Source organism: Dasypus novemcinctus, chromosome 12 (genome assembly GCF_030445035.2).
Source record: "Dasypus novemcinctus isolate mDasNov1 chromosome 12, mDasNov1.1.hap2, whole genome shotgun sequence".
Classification (NCBI taxonomy): Eukaryota; Metazoa; Chordata; class Mammalia; order Cingulata; family Dasypodidae; genus Dasypus; species Dasypus novemcinctus.
This window is the reverse complement of record NC_080684.1, coordinates 88,085,448-88,112,129: the sequence shown is the minus strand read 5'-3', so window position 1 is coordinate 88,112,129 and position 26,682 is coordinate 88,085,448. Positions and strand designations below refer to the sequence as shown.

Below are 26,682 nucleotides of genomic sequence, written 5' to 3'. Positions count from 1 at the left end.
TGTAAAGGGAAGGGGTTGTTCAAGGTAATCTCCAAGGATTTTCTCCATCCCTAAAAGTAATTGGTTTATGATTCTTTGAAAACTACCAAATCATGGTGATCAGGACTATACCTATTTGCGAGATGGCTCTATGGACATGCTCAGGTGTGCTGTACAATGGTGGTCCCGGAAATGCTAATGCCTCCCCAAACCAGCAGAACGAGAATGAAACTCATTGTCCTTTTAGTGTGTGTCCACTTCATGGTACCTTCAGAAAGGCCAAGTGATGATTATATGAGAACGACAATGACTAGTATTTGTGGAGTGTTTCAGAGTTTGTGAAAAGTGTTTCATCAGATAGTATCCTTTCCTAGTGTAAGAAGATTGTCCAGGTGTCTCCATTGCCCTGTGTTTCCCTCTGGGCTTTGTTCAATAGGTGGTTTGTTTGTATCCCATCTTTGTTTAGTGAATCCATAGCATCTAAGACTTGGGGTTAAGTCAGTCTCTAACTGCTGCCAACTCAAATTCAACTTTGAGTTGTAATTTATTTTGGTTTGATTTTTGTACATTTTTTTAAAGGTGGAGACAATTTAATGATTGATTACTGCAAAATCAGTGAAGCTGTTAATCCATTCATTAATATAACTAGTATAAATAAAGTAATTTTAAAGAATTGAGATTGTGTGTAAATGTAGTAGGGCTGAGGTTGGGTGAGGAGGAAACTCATTATTGTATTAGGTAGATGTCAAATTAGTATCTAGTAGCGGTTTAAAATTTTTAACAGCTCCAACTCTCCCCACTGCAGCAATGACTTTACAAAGTACTTTAATCTGAACTTTCACTGAGTATTAAAGTCTCTTATGATTTGTTTGAAGTCAAGAAATTTCCTTTGGATGTTGGCATAAATCATGGCTGAGATCCATACATGCATTCTAGGATCTGTACAGATCTGGAAAACTTGCAGAAATCTTACTGGTAGTCTCTGTGGTGATTGTAATACAAATTTTCCAGAATTTTAAGATGCTGAGATACCAAATATAGAACTTATGATGCTATAATACTGTCGATCTGGCATTTTAAAAAATTGGAATAATTTTCATTGTGAGATGTACCCAGAGGATTAAGGGCTGCATTAAAATTTTGATTTGAATAACACCAAATATACACTATGGACTATAGATAGCAGTAATTCTGACAATGTCCTTTCATCATTTGTAACAAATGTGTCACAACAATGTAAGGTGTTGGCGGTAGGGTGATATATGGGAATTCTGTATGGTATGCACAATTGTTTTGTTAACTTACAACTTCTCAAATAAAAAAATAAAAAATAAAAAAATTTGATTTGAACATAGGTCTATTCATTTAGAGAACATTTTCCTACACCTCCATTTCCTCAGAGAAAGAAAATGAGTATGGACAAAAGCAAAACCTCTATTATAAGAATAATTCTTGCTCTAGATCAAAGTATTTCTGAACAAATGGAAAATGAACACAACAGTATTGAGATTGATTCAATTAACTCTCCATTGGAATAGTCATCTCTAGTGACAAAATAAGATAGATTTAAAAAAAAACTCTCTATCAAAGAAAATTCCCACTCCAGGAAAAAGAAGACAATGAATTTAAAAGGATTTTCTCAAACTTATAACACAACAGGGGTATTCTGTAGGAGGCAGATGAAAATATTTAGCACTAGCTTATTTTCCAGGTAATGGAGAGTCCAAAGACCATTTTTTTCTCCCAGGCAAGTAGTAAAAAATTTACACAAAAATTCACTTGTGATTCAATAATGACACCATTGAAGAAATTGTTTTTAAGACTGCACTTTTAAAAAAGGATCAAAAGTAGAACTGATTAAAAATTTCTGTGATTAAACTTTGTTCATTTTAATCCAGGGTTTAGTTTGTCTTAAATAATAATTTGTTTTTATTAATTTTCTTTGTGAAAGTTTATAATAGAATCACATGGTGCATTTCTGGTTGAATGTTCATAGATTGATCTTTCTACTTGCTAGTTTTGGTTTGGTGGTTAATTTGCTCCAGGACTGCAATCTCCGTGATCAAGCAACGCCTAATGTTAATTCATTTGGCTGCTGGATCCTTCATGTGCCATTAGGTTCCTTAAGCCCAGGAGCCAATGCCATTTCCTGGGAGTTAGGTAGGGTACTTCAAGCTCCTTTCCCTCTTGGGACTGTGCAGAAACTGTGCGCTTTCTTGTACCAGCGTAGTGGGTGCTCACTGACTATTGGGATTTAGATGTCATAATTCACAAGGCTATGCTGATTACCTGGAGGCTGGCAACAGGGAAGGTGAGTGGGAGTTGGACAATCCGGTTTAGTCATTACTTTAGAGTGAAAGAGCCGAGTGTCTTGTCTTGCTAAGGCTTAGGAAGCACTGGTGAGATTATTCCAATATAGAAATGATGAGCTAAGGCCCTCATTCCCAGGTTTTACATAAAGGCACTGCACCTGGTCATTGTGGAGAAAGAAGCCAAGGAAATAGGAGAAACCCAGCATGGTCTCCCGGTGCATGCCGTTGTGCAGGTCATTCTTCAGGAGTTTCTCCTTCAAGACCACGTGATACCGGAGTGTGCCCTCCTCCTAGATAACACACAGAACGGAAAGTCAACCAATAGGTAAGCCTGTCTCCATCACTTAGGGCTTCTCCAATGTGCCAGGTACTGTGCAGATTACTTGGAGGAGCAACAATTTGTTGTCCTGGAAAGTTTGGTCAAGACATCTAGACACAACAGAGATGAACTAGGTGTGAAACTGATCAGCTTGGAGACTTGCAAATTTTCCAGGTAGGATGGTCAAGAACTTGTTAGGTAACTCAAAAACCCAAATCGAACTATGAAAGTTTGGGGGAGGATATTTAAAGATGATTTCTTTGGGGGGAACTGCTGATGAAGAGAGAGTGCCCCCATACCCAAGCTTGTCTTTCCTCTCAGGGGTCATGAGAGCAGGTTCAATGGGATATTCCAAAGAGCTTGGTCTGTGGTCCCTGCAGATAGGTGGCATGTTGGGCTATGACTGACTCAGGCCTGAGAAGTCTCATAAGCCAGAGACTTCTGGCAGGCTACTCAACAGCAGAGCGAGGAGAGTTGTTATGGCACGGGGATAGACCTACATTCCCAGAGTTGGTTTGGAACAAGAGAGTGTGGGTGCTTCCTGTGGACCAGCTATATGGTCCTATATGAGAGAGCTGGTGCCTTAAGTCCTATCCAAAGTGGCGGTCTGGAAAGGTGGTCAGACTTCCCCAGAGGAAAAGCTGGAGATGGTCTTTGAATTCTGAGGGTCTAAGGAAGGAATAAGTAATGCAGGAATTGAGTGGATTCACACAGGTTGAGGGAACAGCAAGTTAGAGGCCACCAGTGATGAGCGGGATCTCCAAAGAACTCATGGGAGTGTCTGAGGAGAGCAAGAGCGAGAGTGAGAGCAAGAGTGCTTGACAGCCTGTGAGAGTGAGCACTTTAGGCCCAGAGCATGCAATGCCATCTCATAAAAGTACCAGTATCAAACCTAGTGAGTTGCAAACTGAATTTAATGAGACTGGGAAGGAGGAATGGGAGCATAATATTGGGGAAGGGAAAAAAGAAGGTTATTAAGTCATTGCCCCTCAGTTCCAAATCCTGCTTCTCTACTCTGCTCTGTGATGCTGGGGCTGGGACAGCAATCTACCTGTCTCCTTTTCCAGGGCTTTCCTGTGAGGCTTCTTTGGTGGGAAGTGCTAGAGGGAGACTGCGCGGCTGGAGGGGGAAGAAGATTGGCTCCTTTCTGTTTCTGTCAGCATCACCCCACCCTCACTTCTTCACCCTGGCAGTGGCAGCTGAGTCCAGATGGCAGTTCCCATCATTTGTAGAACCAGCTTTTTCATGCCCTTCCCACCCCTGAGACAACAGCAGCTGCCTGGCAATGACCTCTCCTAGAGAGGTGGGACTTAGAGCCACACGGACCTTCCTCCAAGCTCAGAGACATCAGCATCAGCTAAGCAGGGCTCCCTCCCAGCAATCTGCATAATTCTATCCCATTCTCTTTGCCCTCCAGGGGTGGATGATGCTTCTTGCTTCTTACTCTGGTGAGGTGATCTCTCTCCCCTGCCTGTTTTTTTTTTTTTTACTTTTCAGTTATCTTTATACAGCTTTATACTCCATTCTTAATATTAAACATTCTGTTTAAATAACTGATGGTTTCTGTCTCCTGATGGACGCTGCCTGATTTAAGGACTAAGCCCTCTTCTCTAGCTTCCTGTCAGCACATAAGCCCCAGTTTGGAGCAGTGAGGGAAGACGATTTAATTTTAAATCAAATACAAAATGTTGATTATTGTAAGGAGCTGGATTCTTTTTATTTACTTAAGTGAGACTAAAGTTTGTGACTTAAAGTGACTATAGGACTTTTCTAGGGGGAGGCAGAGAAAGGCTATGGAACTGTCTGAGTTTTCATCCAGGGGCAGGGAAAGAACACTCCCCACTGAGCAGGGGTAAGGAACAGAGGGAGACAGGAAAAGATGCTTTTGGATTCTATTCCACAAGCCCTGCTTGTTCAAGGTGTAAGACACCACCCCTGCCTTCACGGAGTTTATAATCTAGCTGGAGAGTTACGACCTAGCCCCTTGAGCATACAAGTCATTAGACCAGGTGGTATATGGTAAGTATTGAAGAGGGTACAAATGGCCTGAAATTAGAGGCAGGAGGAGAGCGTACCTGCAGCTCGGGTGACCAGAGCCACCTTCCCCAAGGCGGCGTGGGACTGGACTTGGGGGGGCATAGATGTGAGCACAAGCACCAAGAGGAAAATGCCTTTGGTGTGCTTAGGGTCTATGAGATGATCATTCTGGTCTGACTGTGTGGTCTCTGCAGAGGACTGGTGGGAGACTGCAGTCTCCCAAAGGGGGCTTCGAAGGGCTTTGAGTATGTGCCCCCATCCCATTAGCATCGTCATCTCAGCCACCCTAGATAACAGTATAAATGGAAACTGTCTGCTTGCCACGCAAACACGGCTTCAAACATGTCCTCTCCTTGTGGGGCTGGGGGCAGGCCCTATATGAAACTTCTGGAACCACTACCAACTATGTGTTGGGGCCAGTTTCTGGAGGCTGAGTTAGTTTGGACTTAGTCCTGCAAGAAATGGGGATCCTCTGAAGGGTTTCGAGCCAGGGAGGGGCACAATGAAAGCTTTTTAATATTTCGCAAAGTCCTGTGATGAATCTGGACTGCTTACCCACAATTGTTAGGAATCAGAGAAGATAGGGCAAGAAAGGAGGGAAAAAGAGATGATCCACTCTCTTCGGGTCCTCAGCTGCCTGGGACCAGGGAGAGCCCAGGGAGGGGAGGAAGGGTGGCCCATCATTCCAGGTTCCTGGGATGTCCACTTCCTTGTGCAAATGGCCCAAGTGTGTGCTTCCAGAGTACACACTAACGCTACAGCAGTCTCTAGCACGAGGTAGATTTGTGTACGAGAAAGTCTGTGCATGAGCTTATGTTAGATATATGCATATGGATGAGATTCTGATGAAAGAGTGGAATATTACACGCTTGGTAGGTTGAAAATCTTGAGCGTCTAAATTTCATAAAAGAATCTCCCCAGCCACATTCTTAAGACCTACTAGACTGGTGACCTTCTTTTCCCGGACGTAATTCTCAATGGCCTCATTGTTGGGAGCAAATACCGTGTAAGCATCTGCAGCCTCGATTGCATTCGCCAAATTATAATGCTGTGACGGAAAGAGACAAGAGTGTGTGAGCGACTTCCGTTCCCAAGTAACCTCAGCACGTTGTTTGGTCAGGCAGGGAATGTGGTACTTGCAATAATGTAGCCCCGGAAGATGGAATAGTCTGGCATCTGGTCCAGCCGGGCGAGCAGGTTTGGTAAGGAACTAGTTAGACCTCTTTGGGGAACCAGAACCTGGAAAAAGGAAAGCAAGAATCTTTCTTAGCACAATTCTGTAGGGCTGCTGCTTGCCAAGACATACAAAGTTTCTGTTAACCTCTTTAGGCAGTCCAAGGAATTGACACTGAAAATGTTTTTCGGATTACTCACAGAATGAAAACATTATGGAATGCAGAGTGACAGGGCTGGAAGGGGTTTGGAAATATGGTTAGTTCAGTTTTATATCTTGCCCTTAATCTCCCTGATTAGAGAAAATTTCTTCTTTCAGGAAAGACTTCATAGTTCTGTCTGAGTAACCCATTCAACTCCCTGCCGTCTACACTGGGAAGGCCCTGCAAATCTATTTTAAAACTTACAGGTTGCACCTTAAATCTCTTTTTGTTTGCTGTTGTTCATTTGTTTATTTTTTAGGTTCTCTCATTCCCTTTCTATTAAATTGAAAGTCTTGAACTGCAAACCAGTGGGTGGAATTTGGTTTGTAAAAATGTTTCTTTTGTTTCACAGGGTGTAATGAAAGTAGAGCATTTTCACATAAGAATCCAGATTTCTGATTTCCTTTTGAAAACATCAGTCTGTATTCCTGCAGGCAACATGTAGGTGCAGGGAGTAGGAGCTGTCCTTTTTGTTACAGTCTCCACCACTCCCTAATGCCTACCACCAGGCTGTCTGCACTCATTTTGTCAGCTATCTAACATAGGTAGGCATTTGACTTTGCAAGCCCTGCATGATTCATCTTCTGTCCGAGATAACTACTTCCATCTTGTTCTATGTAGAACCTTCTCAGACTGAAGAACCCCAAACTAGAATGTTTACTCAGTCAATCAGCCCTCAACTAATAGTGCTGAGTGCCTATTACAGGCCAGGCAGTGGATATGCAAATGTGGTTGAGGCCCAAGTCCTCCCCTCAAGGTGCATATGGCCTAGGAGAGGAAGGGTTGGCAAACTACAGACCATGGGCCAAATCCAGCCTGCTGCCAATATTTGAAAATAAAATTTTATTGGAACACAGCCACACCTATCCATTTATATTTATAAATGCTTTCACTCTGCTGTGGCAGAGTTGAATAGTTGTAACAGAGACCAGATATTCCACAAAGCCTAAAATATTTACAATTTGGCCCCTTACAGAAAAAATCTGCTGACCCCAGTATTAGAGGAAAACAGACACAGTTCTTAATTTTCAGAGCTGAAGGGGGAGGGGCCTGGGATGACTGGGGGGATCAGGCAGATTCAGGAGCTGTGAGGAGATGTCTGATAGAACTGACAGAGCTAACGAAAGCCTACACATCCATGTAATATAGCAGAGGCCGCTGCTAGTCTCCAGAGCACCCCTGCCAATTTAAAATGAAGCGCCCATTTCTCCTGGAGTTTGCATGCCCACACAGGGCGGCATAGCTTGGAGAGTGAAGGGTGGGCTAGCTTTAAGCCCCACTCACCCCCTGGCCAGGCACCTTTATGCAGGGCTCAGCCTGCACAACTGTACACGGCAGCCCAGGTGACCCCGATGCCCAGTGGACAGCTGTGGAAGGAGGTCTTCAGGCAACCAGGGCAACCTGGAGGTTAAGCAGAGAACTTGAAGCAGCAGACACACGTCCATGAATTTGGCGTGTTCACTTAACTTCTCCTCTACTTAACCATGTAGAGGCTCAGTGTTCTCATCTGTGAAAGGTTTACAATGACAACACCTACTTTCTTAGAGTTGAAAAAAACCAAATGAGGTAATTGGTGCATCCTACACGGCACAGTGCCTGGCAGAGAGTCAATTATACTGTGAGCAAGGCCGAGTGTCAGAGCTGATGAGGGATACGGAGAAGAGGGAGTCCCATCCCTCCAGGACTTGCCATCATATACGGGTTTGGGACCTATCCCAATAAGGAATAGCTATCAGTGTAAGAGAGCATAGTTACAACAAACGTGTTACACAGAAATCCCATGGGATTACATAGAAAGAGAGAGAATAAAAACAACTTTCATTGAGAGTCTACCGGGCAGCAGGCATTGAGATAGGCAGTGGTGCTTAATCATCACGAGAGAAGAAAAATAAGGCCCAGAGAGGTAATGTAACTTGCCGAAGGTCACACAGCTAGTGAAGTTATCTGCCTGACTCTAGGACTTACCCGCTTCACACTACACGGTGCTGGGTAAGTGGTATGGGATGCAGGGGTCAGGAAGGGCTCCACAGAGGAGGTGAGCCTTGAATGGCCCCCATGACAGTAATGTTCAGTATAGGAGATGGGTTGAGGTGTTGTTCTAGCTCATGAGGTGTTTCCATTAAACAAGGCACAATGGAGAGGTGATTTTATATTTTTACTTTTTAGGCTTATAGTTCTTTGGAAAGCTAAGACTGGAGAAGAAAAATATCCTCCATAAGTAATATTACTTTCAGTTATATGAAGTCACACACCCTGCATAGCTCTTTGCAAATAGTGAATCACTTGCTCAAAAATATTGTTTTTTAAAGCTTCTTGGTTGTAAGAAAAGAAGACAAGTTCTTTGCAAAACGATGTACCCACGAGTCTGACAAATAGTCGTCTTTTCTCAACTAAAATAGTTGACCTTTCCTTCAACTTAAAATCACAAAGATAGGTAGAGAAAGTACCACTTGAGAATCATTTTAGGCAAAAACACAATTAGTTAAGTGGTTTTTCCGAACTCCTACCTTCTGAAAGTTACAGATGTACCTTAAATTCCAACTTTAAATGAGACTCTAGTACAGCTAACTGAAAATTATAGAGTAACTTAAAACCCCATTTCCCCCAAATATTTTTTTTTCTATTTCATACGTTTGAATACTGTTGGATTGGGTCTTAGAAGAAAATTAAAATTTCACAAAAAATTTTCTACCTTTTCCATTTTTTTCTAGGGCCTCCCCCACCTCATCTTTTCAGTTATCAATAATGCAGAGAGGGAAGTAAAAAGTGATACATACTGCTTACTTTTCCCTTCCAGTTCTTGATTATATCAACTTGTACATATAGACATCCCGATACTAGGGCTTCTGGTGCCTTTTAAGATGTTTCCATAAATAAGAGAGAGGATATATGTGATCACACTTAGTGTAGGGCCTGTTGAAGAATATATGCTGAGCAAATGGTAATTGAGTCTGACTGAATGTATAGTACCTCTAAGTGGTTTTAAAATAAAAATAATGAAGCATAACACAACTTATATATTAAGGCTTAGTCGTGTTTTGTTTTGTTTTTGTATTTCAAAATGAATACAGGAGAATAAAGAACAAAGGAGAAGAGTTGGTGCATGTGTAGGATGACGGAGTTTTGTACCTTGTTGATGATGTGTATCACTCCATTTGTGGCCACGTTGTCTCCATCGACAATGGAAGCTCCTTCAATTGTGATATTCTATAAATACAAATCACAGCGTGAAAGTGAGTCTTTGTAAGTTATATCTGGGGATTGAAATTATTTCTGGATTTCCCATTTTTTGAGCAGCAGAGATCTTCACACTTTTTGGACAGTGACCCACAGTAAGAAATAACCATTAAATTATTACCTGTCACAACACACACACACACACACACACACAAGCAGCTGAAATGAAGTGGTACTTTTCACAGCTATGCACTCTGATCATTTCAATTCTATTCCCCTCCATCCTATTTCATTAAAAAAATTCTGGTTGAAGTTCACTAATTTGATCTCACAGTTTGAAAAAACACTTTGGCAGTAACTTGATCTTCTGACTTAGCTGGACAGAATCCAACCACATTTTAAAAATAAAATCAATTATATTACTTACACAGAGAGTGGAGCTAAGTGAAAATCAACCTACCTACCTACCAATGAACCATGATAGCAATTTGGCTTGACCTTCTCTGCCTTCCTCTCCTCTTCTCCCCAACATTATTCTTTATTTGAAATTCCTGCTGGGAACCTTGGGGGTAAAACAGGTCCCCTTATACAGCCCACAAGTCCATCTTCCACATGTATTTTGGTTAAGGGAGAAATTTATATCGGACTCAGAAATTTCCTCATTAAAGATGTCTTTGGTGGTTAGCTCCTGCAAGTCAGGGCTAATAGATGTGTCTTTGAATCCGCAGAGCCTGGGATCTGCCCTGCCTAGGGTGGGTATCAGGCAATGCCTGCTGAGACAGTCAAGATTTAAAACACTGATAGAAAATAACCCTAATGCCTGATATATATGCAGTGCACTGGAATTATATTAAGACGTAAAAAAAAAATCCATGGGATCATATGTAATTATTTTCTGCTCTCTAAGAGGAATTATCTGAGGAACTACATATATAGACCCTTTTCACAATGCTCGCAGTGATGAGTAGAAATGCTTTAGAACAATCATTTGCATACATTTTGGACTGTGGTCCATGGTCCACTGATGGAGTAGTTCACATTGTCTGGTTGAATCTACATTTTCATCATGCGTGATTCATAAAAAGAGCTTTAAAACTTGGCTGTGTTTAGCAGGGCAGCCAGACTTCCCAATGGAAGATCAAATCCATGTCCTGGAGACACATAACAAGTGCCAGAATGGGAACTTCTCCAGGGCTTGGCCCCCCTGGAGCACTGCTATGTCGCCGACACCCAGATCAGTGCCTGACACGTAGTAGCTGCTTAGTAAAGATTTGTTGATGGCCTGACCCTAACCTCCTATAAAATTTTAGTAATCTATGTGACTTGGTTGGTTACTAGTAACTGGCTCTTAGTTAACCACCCATAAAAAGAAAAGATTTGTAATTGCATGTTTCATGCCAAAGAACTGAAAGATTTGTCTTTCTGGATCCGTTTGTCATCTGTCTGTAGAAGCTTGTGGCCAACCAGTGGGCAGAAGGCCACATTTTATAGGATTACTGCTAGAGAGCAATGTGTGTGGATGTGTGTGCATATCAGTTTATGTAATGATGTTGAACCTCCTTGTGATGCCTACATTGATGTTCATTATGCTACACTGTTTTTGTTCATGTTTGAAAATTTCCATAACACAAAAATTTAAAAACGTTCAGTATGAACATATGCGACATGTTTCAACTAAACAGAGAAATGACAGAGCTCTCTTACCCCATCTACATTCTTGAGGTGAAGGAAGTTGCCCGGCAAGGATGTTTTCAGCATGTCAGAAGAAGACAGATTCCGCAGGTCTGCCATGCTGTATACGCCTATTAGCGTATGGTATCTAAAAAACCAACAACAGTCCATATGGTCATAATTAAATATCAGTGCACAAGGCAGTAGAACTGAGCATTGGCACCAGGTTGCCAGATTCAAATTCTACTTCTGCAATTATCATGGCACCTTGGGTTAGTTACTTTACTAGCCTGTGCTTCAGTTTCTCCAGCTGCACAATGGGGATAACTATAATGCTTATACCACAGAGTTGTTGAGGATTAGCTAGTTGTATATAGAGCACTTAGAACAATGCTTGGCATAGAGTTGCCTGCAATAGTTATTAACTACCACTATTTTGGGGAAAGAAGGAGAGGTAAGTTCTAGAACATGCTCATTTCCTTGGATTTGAAGGACCAGGTGGCTTCTCTACATTGAACTTCTAAAGTATGTTCACAGAGACAACTAAGCTATCATGAAGAATAAAATACATAATACCTACTTTGTTAGGGCTGGAATATTGCTCTTTGTCAACCAAAAGGTTTTCTCATTTTGGTCCATGTTCTCAACAGCTTGCTGGGAAGGTATGAGGAGAGTAAGGTTTGCGGTGGCTGATAGCATGGGCTGTAGAGAACCTTCCTGAATCACAGAAGGAAAGAAGAGTGTCCTGACTCATGGTGGGTGACAAGTAGGGCACAGTTAATGCTTGGCAGAGATAACAATTTCTCATGCCATGTAATTTCAGAGATAATGGGAAGGTCTGAAGGACCCCTTTCCAAAATCCACCCCACCCACTGACTGATGTCTCATAGGCCCTTCTAAGACTAATTCTTTTTATTTAAATATATGAGCCTTGTCAAAATGCAAACTTTCCTAATCAAGTAATACTTTGAGTCATTGTTAGTCATTTACACTTTAGCCTAAATGAAGAGCCAGAATATGATCTTGATAGGTTATGTGTATGTAAATGTACAGGGAACCTTGATGCCTTTGGAGTAACGATGATCAGAGGTTGCAGGAACAGTTTCAGTTTCTGATTCCTATGGTGGAACTACTCCCACCACTCCTGATTTCAAGCTACCAATATGAAGGCACTGAAAGCAGAGCTGGAAAATTATGAGCACAATCAGCTCTTGAGATAGTAAGGCCAGCCGGGGGGCAACTTCCGCATCTCGGTGAGCCCAAGCATGAGTAATCTACATGGCAACCAACACACTCAAGAGAGAGTTCTCAGCCCCTTCTCTTGCCTGTGATGGGGACTGTTGGGCCCCACAGAGAAGCAGCAGGGAGCTGTCTTGGAGTGGGTGCCATCTTGGCATGTATCTGCTTAAAGGTGATAAACCATTTGTTGTGAGGGCTGCTGGGTGGCCACCTTGGCCCATCAGTAAGAGGACAAAGATTCAGACATCTTAGCAGGGTCTGGACTCCTTATTAAAGTACTTTCAAGGGGTGAGGGATAAACTCTCCTGGGCATGTTGGGTGAAGCGCATATGACGCACCCTGGATTCCAAACATGAATCCCAAAGCTAACTTGGTGAATCTTAATCATGAATTTCATGAACTTTTAAAGAAGACATCTGCTGTGCGTGAAGCTGTGCATATATATTTGAACTGGTTAAAAAGTTGACCACCCAGCTAACCTAAAGAGTCTCAGACCTGGTTACATGTTAGAATCCCCTGTGAAACTTTACAAAATATGCTGATGCCCAGACCAAACCTCTGAGCGATTTAACCAGAATCTCTGGGGGTGGGGACCAAGGTGTGGACATTAAAAAAAAAATGGGTTCCCTGTGATTGCAAAGGGCAGGCAGGACTGAAAACACCACTCTAGACAATCCTCACCCACCCACCCCTTCATGCCAGCTGATTGTAGACACCCCCAGTTGCTAAAATTATATACATTTCCAATTCTAAATCCCAACATATGTACTCACATTTATCCACTGGTTAAATATAGCTGCTTTGGAGAGAATTGACAATTCCTTATTCATACCGTGCAAGGGAGGGAGGGAGAGGTGAGAGAGAACAAAAGAGAAGGAACAATGAGCAGCAAAATCATGGTGCATTTCTGGGTAACCTGCACTTAACCTTCCCGGCTGGCCTCGCTTTCTTTGCTAGCCTCACTGATGCTGATGAGACGAACGTCCCAGCTGGATCAGTTTCCATGTTGTCAGAGCTGCGCATTCCTTTCACACTTAAGTGGCATGATTATCCTTTATGTTAGAGGCAAAGAAGTCATTCTGGAGACTTCAATGAAGCAAGTAGCAATCTTAAGTTCTTCCAAATCAGAATTTTAGGGGGGGAGAAGATGGCCAGCCAGACAAGGAAGAGGGTCATAAAGTTTAGCAAGTACTCCACTTCAGGGTCAGGCATCAAGTCACTAGGGGAGCGTGGAGCCAGATGGCCTGGGTTTTCATTTTAGTTTGGCTACTGAGTATTTCCTTAGGCAAGCTACTGAAACTAGCCTTGGTTTTTCCATCTATAAAATGGGATAATAAAAGGTCCAACTCATAGGGCTGATGTGAGAATTAGAGGAGTTACTATTTTTAAAGTGCTTGGAACGGAGGCTGATATGCTGTAAATGCCAGGTAACCTTTAGCTACTCCAGGTTTTAATGATCACTACCATGAAATATGTTAATTAATGACCAGATAGATTCAGCCACCACAGTTAGCACTGAGATGGAGCGAAGGGCAGATATAACCTGTGAAAGGGGAAAGATGCTTTTGCTCGTATACACGTTGCAGTTGCTTTGGGGAGATAAAACTTGAAAAGATAACCAACCCTGCCACTAGACCAGTGACATTTGAAGTTGTCGTTGTGATAAAGTATCAAGCTCTGGATTTTGAGTTTGAAAAGACTGGATTCAATGCCTAGGTCTGCCATTTACCAGCTGTGTGGTCTTGGGCAAGTCCCTTAACCTCTCTGAAAACTCAAGAGCTTTATCTGAGAAGTGAATATGATGATGCTTTCCCCTTGAGGTCATGAAAATTAAATACATTAATTTATGGGAAAACTAAACTATTTTAGTTTATAACTATTTATAGTTATAAATAGTTTTTATTTATATATATATTTATTATATATATATTATATTTATTATATATATATTTATAGTTATAAATAGTAATAAACTTTATAGTTTCTAAACTATTAAGTATCATGAAAATATCAACAGCAATTATTATAGGCAGTGAATATCAGAGTTGTCTCAATCCTATTTTTGAAAGGAGGTGAGGGTAAATTAGTTAGCAAACAAATAAGAACAGGAGTTGAGATGCTTAAGTAATCCCTTGAAGGGGACTGTTTAAGGGAGAGGAGGGCACAAGTTGAGCCTGAACTGAGGGTGGAAAGGTCAGAGACTGAGCCCAGGGGGGAGAGAGGAACGAGAGCTGGGCATGGAGCTGGGAAAGTGAGAGCTAAGCTGGAGGGAGGTATTTGGAAAAAAGTGGGAGTTGCGCCTGTGTGGGAGATGGCCATGGACTGGGCTTCATCTAGCTTTCCTTGGAGGAGGGGGCAGTGTGGAAGCAGGGTCTGATGGCTTTAGGGTTTGACAGAATGTGGCCCACGGACGGAGGAGAGAAAGTGATGGGGTCCTCGGCTCCAGGATGTAGGGGTCAGGAGGCAGCTGCCTGGGAGGGGAAGGGTCTGAAGGACCAGGGGTAGGAACGGAGGCCCCGGCATCAGGTGCTGCAGGGCGCCCACCGCCAACACGGACTCAGGCCAGGCTTTTAGTCTGGGCGGGTTGTGAGGGCCTGGGGGATGGTTAAGGTTTCCTTTGAGAGAAGGGAGCAGAAATCAAAGGGCGGCGATTTGAACAAAAAGTAAATGATGAGAAAAATCCATCAAGTACTTTATTCCTTAATTCGATAAGTAGGTATAAGCACCTATGAGGCGCTGGGAGTGAAACAGGAAACAAGACAAAGGTCTCTGCCTTCAAGGAATGGGTGGGAAACACATAAATACAAAAGCAGTGTTGATCCAGTGTGACATGTGCTCTACTGAGAGACTACACTGGACAGTCACGGGCTGGATTCCTCACGCTAGAGCTGGAGGACCTCAGGCAAGTCCGCTTAGCCTCTCAGGTTCCTCATCTACAAAGTAGGCATAACAATAGTGTCAAACTCAGAGGGTTGTTGGGAAATTGAAATGGGGTGTAGCTGCATGTAAAGCATGGGGCTGAGTAAGATGACTGGTCCAAAAAAAGCATTCAAACATACACCCACATATGCTCATACATATACACATGTGCACAAATACTCTGGGTGCCCAGACCCAGACAAGAGCACCTGGAGAGCCCAGCTCAGGCCAGTTAGCTGCTGGTTTGGAATGGAAAGAGGTTGAGTAACAAGAAAGGGAAGTCAGGATGGAGTGGACTGTTCGGCATGGTAGGGGTTTAATAAAAGCCATCCCCTTCAGCCGGTAGAAGATTTTGACCCACAGAATAGGTACACCACCTGCAAAGAGCAGATTGCTCTGTATTGAATCTTTTTGAAGAAATGCTTCATAGAACACTCAAAAGCATTTAGCTAAGGGGGCTTAAAATGTTTGTCTTTATTATTCTGACCCGGACCTTGCCTCAGATGACTTACCTCGGCTGTATTTCCATAGCACAGAAGGCCATCTCCTTCATAGCCTTCTTGACAAACACAGCTCCAGATGCCAGAAGAAGTAAACTGACAGGTTGCCTGATAAAATCAAGATGAAAGAAATTGCTTGCTTTCCTAGCTGGAGTTAAATGTTGTACCAGTGAGATGACAGGCTCCACCCAAGGAGAGAATTGCAAATTTGAGGCTGAAAGATGGTGGGAACAACCTGCAGACCCATCCGTGTTGCAATGAAAGGCTCCTGTTTGCATGCACAGTGCTGAACTTATTTAATCACAATTAAATTCTTTTTTGTTTTTTTTCATTCCTGCCAAATTTCCTAATGAAAGTATAAGACATACAGTTAACTTTGAATTTCAGATAAACGATGGAATATTGGGACATAGTTGTGTTGGAAAATTATCCATTGTTTACCTGAAATTCAAATTTAATTTGGTATCCTGTATTTTATCTAACAACCATATGTTGGTTTCTCACTGAAAGTTGCAATAACCATCCACATTTAGAATATCAGGGCTTGCTGGTGCTTAAATTAAGCAAGAGTGTTGGAGCTCCTACAGCATTATCAAGTGCTCTTGTGATTCTTGGGTAACGGATACTTTGGGGACATCTCCCCACTCTTTCTTCTCTGAGAACAATCCCGCCCCCCATCCCCTCCACCCCCCCACACATACACTAAGGGTCGATCCTGGCAGCTGGGCTCATAATATATCACAATACCCCCTGTCCATAAATGATTGGCTTATATGTTGTAGCTGTTTGAGACTTTTTATGAATCCCCAAAAGAGAGAGATCATGTTTGTAAGCAAATCTGGGTGTGATACCCTTTGATTGTATTACATTCAAAGGATTAAGTTTACTTGATGTAGCAGTTTGATATTGTTTGTGAATTCCAAAAGTAGATACTCGATTGTGTTTGTAAACTGATGTTCCTCTGGATATATAAGATTGTATTAGATTCAGAGGTTTCACTTTTACTTTATTAAATCAAGATTAGGGCTTTCATTTGACCACATCATTAGGGTGTGCAGGGTTGAGTGGCCACCCCCTTCGTGGGGATAAAACAGACTCTCACACTGAAGTAAACGCATGGAGAAGGAGAACGCAGAGGAAGAGAGACAGCTCATCAGACAGGATCCTGCAGCCCCAGGAAGAGAGAGGAGCCTGAGAGCCTATAGCTGACTTTGTGAAGAGAACAGAGCAGCTGAGCCCGGAAAGAAATGAGCTCCAGGAAGAAAGATGAGCCTTATGCCAGCCCCCAGCAGAGATCAGAAGAAGCTGGGACCATGGGACTTATCTAGAAAAGAGAAAAGCTGAACCCTTGCAGACATCACCCACCGTCTTGCATCGACACGTGGCAATAGACTTTGGGTGAGGAAGTACCTCTTAAGTAACCTTGAGCTGGACTCTTTTGGGCCTTGTGACTGTAAGCTTCTACCCCAAATATATACTCTTGATAAAAGTCAGCAGGTTTCTGGTATGTTGCATCAGCACCCCTTTGGCTGACTAATACACTTGATAAAATTAATTTAGGGTTTCTAATTGGACTACATCAGTAGGCCATGACTCAGGTGGAGTCCCCACCCTCTTGGTAGGCTGATGTAAATGGACACTCACACAGGACGATACACAAGAAGAGAGCGAGCTCTGTCGTATTTGATCCTGGGACCCTGGAGAGAGATGAGCCATTTTCCTGACAGTTTGCGGGTGAAAAGAACAGAGCAGCTGAGCAGGCCCAGAAAGAAATGAACTCTATGCCAGAGACTGATACAGGAAGCCCTGAGAGACCAGGCAGAGATCAGCAACCATCTTGCTTCAACACGTGGCAACTGAGTTAGGTGAGAAAGCAGCCTGAGCTAGACTCTTCAGGGTCTTGTAGCCACAAGCTTCTACCCCACATAAATACTCTTTATAAAAGCCAGCAGACTCCTGGTACTTTGCCTCAGCATCCAGCTCTTGTGCATTGCCTCCGTGGCTCTCTGTGGTGCCCCCTGCCCGTGGCCACTCCTTGCCGGTCTCTACCCTGGAGCCCGTGGACTCCTAGCCACCCGGGGCAGTGCGGGATACCGGAGTCAAGCCCGTCTCTGAGTGCGTAGGTGCTGGGGGTGGAGCAACTCAGAAGATAAAATAACACCCCACTTTATTAAACGTGGTGGTGAAAACACTGACAACCAAAAGAAAAGTTGGTGACTCTGCTAGATGTCGTGGTTGAAATTAATCTAGATATTGTTGGCTTTGGTGCATGTGAGGGAACCTCAGCTTGCGCAACCTATCCCCTCATCTTTGAAGAGCGCACATTTGAGAAGGTACAAGCAATCACTGATGAGGAGAATGACACACTTGATCTGGCATATGGACTGACAGAGATATCAGGGTTGGGCTGCCAAATCTGTCTGACACTTGATGCTGCGGTTGATGCCAGACAATCCACTGATATGGGCAAGAACTCTTAAGCTAGAAAAAAGAGGAATATTTTCATGCCACTTTTACTTATTTTTATAATTATTTCTTAATGTAATTAAACAAGAACCTAGATGAATGCATTTATTATTATACTGAATTTTGTAGTTCTGAAAGTATGCAATCTTTATTTTGGTTAAATTATAAAAATGTCAACCAAATATGAGAAAATAGTTAATACAATAAAACCCAACATATTTTACCTTCTTACATTTGTTTAGTGACATGAGCAAAATCTTTTCATATAAATCTTATGTCTTCTTACCTATAAGGTGGATTGAAAGTTGTTATTATATCTGTTTGATCTAGGTGAGGGTGATCTAATATGGCTTGTCTAGGACCATACATCTAATTAGAAGACCTGGTATTAGAACCCGTGTCTTGTCACTACAAGTTAAACTTTTATAATTTCATAAAAATTATGACTATCTTAGAGTAGTAACTAAATATGAATTTGTATGGACAATAGTATTTAATTGCTCAGTGAACAATTTCAAAGATAGTTATTAACCTAATTTCAGATAATTATTAACCTTATAAAGAAACATTTCAAAATTTGAATCATTGAGAAGTAAAGTCTAAACACAGGCATTAAAATATGATATAAGAAGTTTGGGGAAGTTGATGTGGCCTAAGTGATTAAGCTCCCACATATCCACATGTGAGGTCCCAGGTTTGATTCCCTGTGCCTCCTGGAGAAAGTGATCTGGCACAATGGGTGCGGCAAGCTGATACAACAAGATGACACAACAAAGAGATACAAAGAAGAAAGCCAATGAGAGACAACAAAGTGGGGAGCTGAGGTGGCTCAAGTGATTGGGCACCTCTCTCCCACACGGGAAGTTCCAGGTTCGGTTCCTGTCACCTCCTAAAGAGAAGACAAGCAGACACAGAGAGACCACAGCAGATGGACAGAGAGAGCAGACAGCAAGTGGAAACAATGGGGGGGGGGCGGGGATAAATAAATAAAAAAAAAAAGAAGTTTGATCTCATTTGATCTCTGTTCTGACAATACTGGAGGAATAAACTAAACATTAGATGTCTTTATTCTTTCCTATTCTAAAAAAAAAATTGTAAGAAAAGAATGGGTAGCCATTTACCCCAAGATGCCAACAGGTGCACTGAAATCTGGGAGAGAAGACAGAGAGAGATAGAGAGAAAGTAAATACACAGAGAGAAGTAAAATGAAAGATCACATATCTCCAAGGATTGGGGAAAGAAGCTGCCTTGAACCTGGTGTCTTCAGGTCGTGGTTTGGGGCCCTGGGAAACTCTAGGAGCACTTTCTGCTGACGGATTCTGGGAGCTGTCCTGGAATATTCCCAGCTAATTCCCATTTTGCTTATAGTTGATTTGTGTGGATTCCGTTCTGTGCAAACAACAGAGCTGTCACTAAAGCATCTTTTTCACTGGTTCTGAAATTCGGGTGCTTAGTGATAGTCTTTTGAAAACATAAACCTGACCAACTTGAATATCTTTAGACACAAGGCACAACATACCCTTGAGTAGAGATTTTCACTAATAATTTGGGATAAAACTCTTATGGCATTCAAGATGGGAATCCATCTGTCTTTTAAATTGTTGGTTTAGAGTTGCCAGATTTAGCAAATGAAGACATAGGACATCCAGTTAAATTTGAATTTCAGATGAATGATGAATAGTTTTTCAGCACAGTATTTTCTGTGCGATATTTGGGACATATATCAGCACCAGATACTGGTGCTGAAATTATTATTTATTTATCTGAAATTCAAATTTTAACTGGACATCCTGTATTTTGGTTCTTCTTAGAAGAACCAAAGTTCTTCTAAGCTTTGGAATGGCATGAAAGTTCCAATGATCACTCACATTCTGTTGGGGACTCCTCCCCCCTGGGGGGTTACAAGAGATTTGCCTATTACTTGGCTCAGACAAGAAGTGATATAACCTATTTTCTATCTCAAACAATTTTTCATTCAGTGAGAAAACAAAACAAAAACAAAAACCACCAAGTAACTCACCCATGGATGACATTTCCCAGGGTGTTCCAAGCATGAACTTATTGGTTGACAGTCAATCCCATTGCCTCGGAATCCTTTTTTGCACTCACACTCGTTCTACAATTCCAAGAAGATAATCAAAGGGGGTTATTGAAAAAATTTGCATCTTCCCTCCCTTATTGGGTGCTGAAAAATGAACTATGCCCCCACAGCCAGCTGGCCCTCTCTGAGAACAGGGCCAATGGTTTTGGGTTGTTACACTTGAGATTTCAGAGCCCGTGGCCCCCACATTGCACATTATGTTTTCCAATCTGGTATGTTTTTTCTTTTCTGAATTCACTGCCAAAGAAGGACCATATGGAGATAGTCTCAGAGAGCACCAGGACTCTCATGAGCATCACATTGCAAACATTGGTCCTTCTGTCTAAGTGGGGGAGGCTAAAGGAACACAGTGTGTCCCCTCCGGGGAGAACCATACACAGAGCCACTGCTGGCTTATGCGGCACTTTGTGCAATCCTCTCTGAGCAGGTGAATTGAGTAAGTCACCGACTCCATGGACAACCTGTGAGTACATGGCTCGGTGGGTGGATGGCACCTTCATGCAATCAAAGAAACGCCCCTTCCTCTGGAAGATTGAGGTCTGCCCCTGGGTGTGTGCCTTGGTGAGCAGGGTCCAGGCTGGATTTCAGTCCCCACTCACTCCATCGGCTGGCCACTTAGTGCCAATCACAGGCTACACCACTGAAGCAGCGACAGCCCTGATCATGCAGCTAGTAAGCTTGATAATGATGGGAGGATGGGTTGTGTAATAAAGTGGAGGAAATGTTTGTGTTAAGTGCAGAGGAAACATCAAAACTGTATAGTTGATTGCAATACTGTAAAGGGGAGGGCGGGGAACCAAATGCGTGCATAAAAAAGTTCAGAAGGAAAAAATACACCAGCTCACAAATGGTGATTGTAGGGGCAATGTGAGAGCCATTTAAATTTTCCCTCCTTTCTACCCCCAGATTTCTTCCATTATCATGCATTATTTTGAACTTGAAATATAATTTAAGGTAGATGAACCTCTCCAATCAGTAGAAAAGCAGGTATGGATTGGCTGACTTAAGGAACCAGCAATAAGCCTTTAAGCTGCTTTCAATTTAGAGGAAGACAGAGCATAGATACGTAAAAATTAAGAAGGGCTCAATCTTAATACTGAGAAACAAGAGACATTATAAGTCATGTGGGTTAACCAACACATGTGATACTTAGGTAGGGAGGATTACAGCTGTTTAGAGGAGGGGGAAGGGCTGAGAATGTTCTGGGAGGTGGGACTTGGCTGGACCTTGAGAGAGGGCAAGGAGGAACGGGGAGGCCCTTCCAGCTGAGGAAATGTCAGGAGAATTTACAGAGGTGGGAAAGCAGATGCATTTGGGTCCATGCACCCCGGAGGTGACAGAGGGCAAGCCATTAGGTAGGGGGAAGAAATGAAGAACTTCAGTGAAGGTGTTTTTATCTTGAAAAGCATAAACATTATTTCCTATGTGTACTTTACAAGGTAAAGGCGTATCTCATATACAGGTATGGCCTACCATCTACAGAATCACAGTAAAAAAATATATATATGGGATTGTGTGCTTGACAATGTTCTACTGATAGGGGTGTGATCAAAAAAGCATGGAGGGCACAGCTTTAGGGATGCATAGGAGACAGAGGGAAGGGCTGCTTCTGTGTTTTCAGAGCACCTCATGAGCCCCACACCCCTCAATCTATTCCACCTGACAGAGTCTTAAAATAATTTGTTAATTTGTCTTTCTTCCCCATGAGCCTATGAGCCCTTGAAGGGGAGAGAGTACATCTTATTTTGCATTCCAGTGCCTTGCCTGGTACCTGTTTGTTGAATGAAAATATGAGAGGGTGGATGAGAAAGAAGAAACCTCTTCCCTTATTCAGCCCATGTGGGCTTAAAATATTGGCTTTTGGGAGCAGATGTGGCTCAGTGGTTGAGCACCTGCTTCTTATGTATGAGGTTCTGGGTTCAATCACCAGTACTGCCTGAAAAAAATACAAGGTCCAGTCAAGTCCTACTTCCCAGAACATTCCCAGCCCTTCCCCCTCCTCTGAACAACTGGAATCCTCATTATGTAAGTATCACATGGCCAGGTGAGGTTGACTTTGGTCATTCCAAAGGCTTAAGACTGACTGAGGGGCAAGGAGAGGATAACCAGGGCCCTGAATCCTTGCCACCTTGGGGAAGAATGCTCTTTTCAGCAACTGGAATACTTTATTTAAAATAAACATAGTGAGACAGCTATGTTACAGTAGTTTTATCATTTGAACATTATTTTACAGTATGTAACATATTCTCCTATCTGTCATCATCATTTGAAGCTGCCATCAGCCTTTGTACACAATTAGGGAGACTGTGGCTCATGGAGGTCAAGTGTCTCATCCAAGATCACAGTCTGTGCGTGGTAGAGCAGGGCCTTACGACCAAGGGTGTTTGATCTTCTCCACCTGCTATGGGGTTGACACCTCCCTGCACCCCAGACTGACAACCTCCTGGCATATTGACCCAAACATGGTGTGCCTTTTTAAAGAAATATTCATGGCAATTAGGGGGTGTCTATTTATAATGCCTGAAAAGTTTTCAAGCCAGCCCTAACAGCTGAGGGCAACCCCATATACAGCCTCTTCTACCTCTTATGCAATAGGCAGCGCTAAAAAGACCCTCCCCTTCCTCCATCTGCCCCAGCAGGATGATTTCATGTTTGTCCGCAGAAAGGAAGACACAGCAGAGAGAGGATGGATCCTACCTGGCAACTCACACACAACTACTATTCTAAGGTCCACAGGATGGAGGAATAGAGTACGGATTAGAGTAGACTTACCGATATTCTATTCATGAACTATTATGATTAATAATCGAAGAAAATGTGGCATTGGTGTGGAGAAAGTGGCCATGGTGGCTGCTGAGGGTAGGGAGTGGGAGGAAGAGATGTGATATAGGGGCGTTTTGGGGACTTGGAGTTGTCCCTGCAGGGACAGTTACCAGACATTGTATGTCCTCCCATGGCCCACTGGGTGGACTGTGGGAGAGTGTGGGCTATGGTTTGGACCATTGACCATGGGGTACAGCGGTGCTCAGAAATGTATTCACCAAGTGCAATGAATGTCTCATGATGATGGAGGAGATTGTTTTTATGGGGGGAGGAGTGGGGTGAGGGGATGGAGGGTATATGGGGACCTCATATTTTTTGAATGTAACATCGAAAAAAAAAAGACAAAAAAAAAAGAACTAATGCAATTATTTGTCAAATGCTTCATGAGACACGAGACTATGGCGAGCAAGTTTATGACCCGGGGGGTCACAATTTGGAGCTAACTCACCGCAGGCCCACCAGCAGGCTCTGCTGTCAAGAGAAATCAGGAGGACAACAGGAAAGCAGCCCCCGGTGCTGTGAAGCAAGCCCACCTCGGGGCTCCTTGCCATGATGTCACAGCATGTGCTCGACGCCAGTGACCTATGTTTACTTGTCAGTGGTCTGTGGAAGACTGTTGCTGCTGGGCTGGCAGAGGCTGCTGGTCTTGGTGATCTCGTATTCCCCCCACCAAGGCCAGCGGCTGACCAGAGGAGGCCCCTGAGAAGTGTCGGGTGTGTGAGTGAATGAGTGAATACGTGCACGCCTGTTTTATTTTGTCTGCCCAGCATCTGTTCTCTCTCCTTCGGGAAACCTCATGTGGCTTTGGGGACACCGCCAGCCCCCTTTCCTAGCGCACCTGACGGAGCGTGGCTGATTCCTCCACCTTAGCACGGGGCGCAGGACTCAGGCCTGCGCTTTTCACGGTACTCCATGCCCTGGGCCGCAGAGCCCGACTCGGGGATGGACTTGGCCTCGGTGTGAGCCGTCGAAAGAGAACAAGTCCTAGGTCCGGGTGGCAGTCACCAGAAGACTTGCTCTAGTCTGCCTGAGGACGGCGATGCTGAAAGCCTGAAGCTGCTGGAGGCCACTCCTCACTCCAGGAGCTTGAGAAGAAACCGGGCACCAGACAGACCCTTATGCTGCTCTTTGGGCACCACGGCACACCTTACCTAAAGCCAAACCACACAGGCTTTTTGTTTTAAGCCAGGTTGAGTTGAGTTTTCTTTTATAATCAAAAAAGTTTTTCTCCGATGCAGATACCTTCCCTCCCTACCCCATTACCGACTCCCTGAGAGACACCTACGGTGTTAACCCCCAGTTGTATCTAAACCTACTTAAGCCCTGAGGCTCTTGGTGGGGGCGTTGCCTCCTTCTCTGATCAGTCGTCAGGGGTAAGATGTGGGCCGGGTGCTGTTGGGCCCTGGTCTCAGCCCGGCAGCCCCACACTGTCTGGCCCTCCCTCTAACTCGCCGTGGGATGGCCTTTGGAAGGTTTCCTTTGGTCGTTAAGAACCCCGAGAGGCTCCGCCATGCCCAGCGACCTAAGGCTGGACATCCTGCAGGTCTGTCTGAGTGCCCAGCCCCGCGATGGCCCCAGGGGACAGATGCTCGGTCATTTGTTCCTGAAGCAGTGGATGAAGGAACCAGTGTGACTGTTGTGTAGAGCTGAAGGGGGAGGCGCTGGGGACTTCATTCTCTGATATCTTTAAAACAGGCAAGATACCCATTTGTCTGTGCTAATTGGTCCCCAAAGGAAAGGAAGGCGTTAGCTGGACTCTCGAGTTTCTTTCAAGACCTGTGGCTCTCTGATTATGAATATTGCACAGAAATAAGAGGTCCAAGAACCAAAAGAGTTGGGATGGAGGCTGGGAAATAACGTGGGCGAGCATGGTTAGGCCATAATTGCAAACAGTGATTATCGCAAATAGGAAGAAATAAATTTCTTGGACAGCAGAAAAGAATTTGGTGGTTTTTCTTAAAAAAAAAAAAGAGCTCAGCCTTAAAACATAAAAGTGAGAAGTTGCGTTAAAATTCAAAAGAAAGGGGGCGATGCCAAATCTTGGTTCCTGTCTTCCACGGCTCTGACCTCCTTAGCCATGTTGGAATACACCCGTTTGTCCCACCTTTAGGAAGAGGTGGAAGCAGCTAGGGATGGGTGGGGAGTGGGGCCCTTATCAGAGTCCCCTTCCTTACACCCGCCGGCCACAGTCCTAGTCTAGCCTTAATCACCTCCCCTGGAGCTGAGTAATCCCTCACTTTCTGTGCTTACTCTCCATTTAATAAGGATTAAGTATTCATGAAAGTGATTGAAAAACTACAGAGTGCTCCAGAAATGCAAGTCCAGGGTGGTGACAAAGAGGGCAGTTCTGGAGTCGGACTGTCTGGGCATGCAACTCACACTATGATTTATATTCTGTGTGATTTGGACAAATTGCTTAGCCTTCCTATGCCTCTGTTTCCTCTTCTATAAGATGAGATAATGTTATAGTTTCCACATCATAGGTTTGTGGTGGCAATTAATCCATTCTCATTGCAATAAATCAGAAAAAAGCATCAGTAAGTTCTAGCCAAAGTGCTTCTGTGTCTAGGGGAAAACGAAAACCACTGCAGGAAGCCTGCTTCCTCTCTGCCCTCCACCATGTCAAACCTACCTGCCCTGGGCCTACATACAAGCAGGTTGCATTGCTGTGACAGCCGCCAGTGCTGGGCAGCAGGCAGTTGTTGATCTCTGAGCAGTCTCTTCCATTCCCTGTCCATCCCTGCTGGCACACACACGTGTGGTTCCCTGAGCCAGTTTTGATGCATTCTGCCTGTGGGGGGTAAAGAAAGAGCACGACCTCTGAAATCTCAGTTCAACCACATGATTCCAAAAGTAAAAGGGATATCCAGAGGTATATTTTTGAAACACAGGTTTGCATTGAGGGCATTGGAAATGATTGAAACATACTTGCATTAAGAGCAATAAAAAAGATCAGATGATTTTTAAAGAGAAGAAACTTCTTGGAGTTGGCCAGCTACTGACCACCACGCCTAATGTCCTCAGGCCATTTATTGAGCCAGGGACTATTCTTGATGTTTTGCAGGTGTAAATAATCATCCTGAGCGAGGTATAGGTGTTACCTCTAATAGGGGTTTTGTCCTTCCCCTCCCCGCCCCCGCCCCAGGACATATGTGGATAAGCAACAAGCAAAATTAAACTTTCTATTTGAAAGGGAAAAAAAGAAAAATGTACCAATATACTTTAGCCAAGGTATGGAATTTTCCGGAAAAAGGTAAAGGTCAGACGGCAGCAGCTTTAACCTTTAACAGTGTTTAGCAACATTGAAAGATATAATCTGCCATACGTGTTGCAGGGAACTTCCTTTCAAGAGGGGCATGGCTAACCTATCCCATGTGGTTAAACACGGCCAAATCTCAAGCTCGACAAGTCGTTTTAGAGATGAGCGAACAAGGCCACAGAAGTTAAGGCCCCTGCGTGTGGTGACGATTTATGGCAAAACAGGAACGGGCATTCTTATTTTCTAACGACCAGCCTGAACTGCTTTCCGCTACGCCACTCTCTCCTCCAGTGTCTTCTACTCCAGGACTTCAGCTTCCTGACTAAAAAACCCAGGCCACCAGACGCTCCCACGTTTCCAACCAAGAAGCGTTCAGCCGTGTCGGCCAACTGCTCCCTGGTGTTCTGAGAGGCTGGACAACAGCAGTCCAGATGGTAATACATGAACTATCTTCACCCTTGAAGCGGTGTATTAAGTCAACTCTCAGGTAAAATTCTTTTGTGT

General features: G+C 43.5%; 1 protein-coding gene across 2 annotated transcripts in view; it reads right to left on the bottom strand.

Annotated features, from left to right (window-relative positions):
* STAB2 (stabilin 2) overlaps positions 1-26,682 on the bottom strand; it is a 171,593-nt gene that overhangs the window by 68,780 nt on the left and 76,131 nt on the right. For both annotated transcript variants that reach the window (XM_058308640.2, XM_058308641.2), the window contains exons 25-34: positions 25,552-25,710; positions 20,016-20,111; positions 15,542-15,637; positions 12,884-12,931; positions 11,452-11,588; positions 10,905-11,019; positions 9,153-9,230; positions 5,788-5,886; positions 5,588-5,695; positions 2,450-2,581 (exon numbers count right to left, since the gene is read on the bottom strand). In XM_058308640.2, coding sequence (XP_058164623.1) covers positions 2,450-2,581; positions 5,588-5,695; positions 5,788-5,886; positions 9,153-9,230; positions 10,905-11,019; positions 11,452-11,588; positions 12,884-12,931; positions 15,542-15,637; positions 20,016-20,111; positions 25,552-25,710 — 1,068 coding nt within the window. The remainder of the gene's footprint in view (positions 1-2,449; positions 2,582-5,587; positions 5,696-5,787; positions 5,887-9,152; positions 9,231-10,904; positions 11,020-11,451; positions 11,589-12,883; positions 12,932-15,541; positions 15,638-20,015; positions 20,112-25,551; positions 25,711-26,682) is intronic.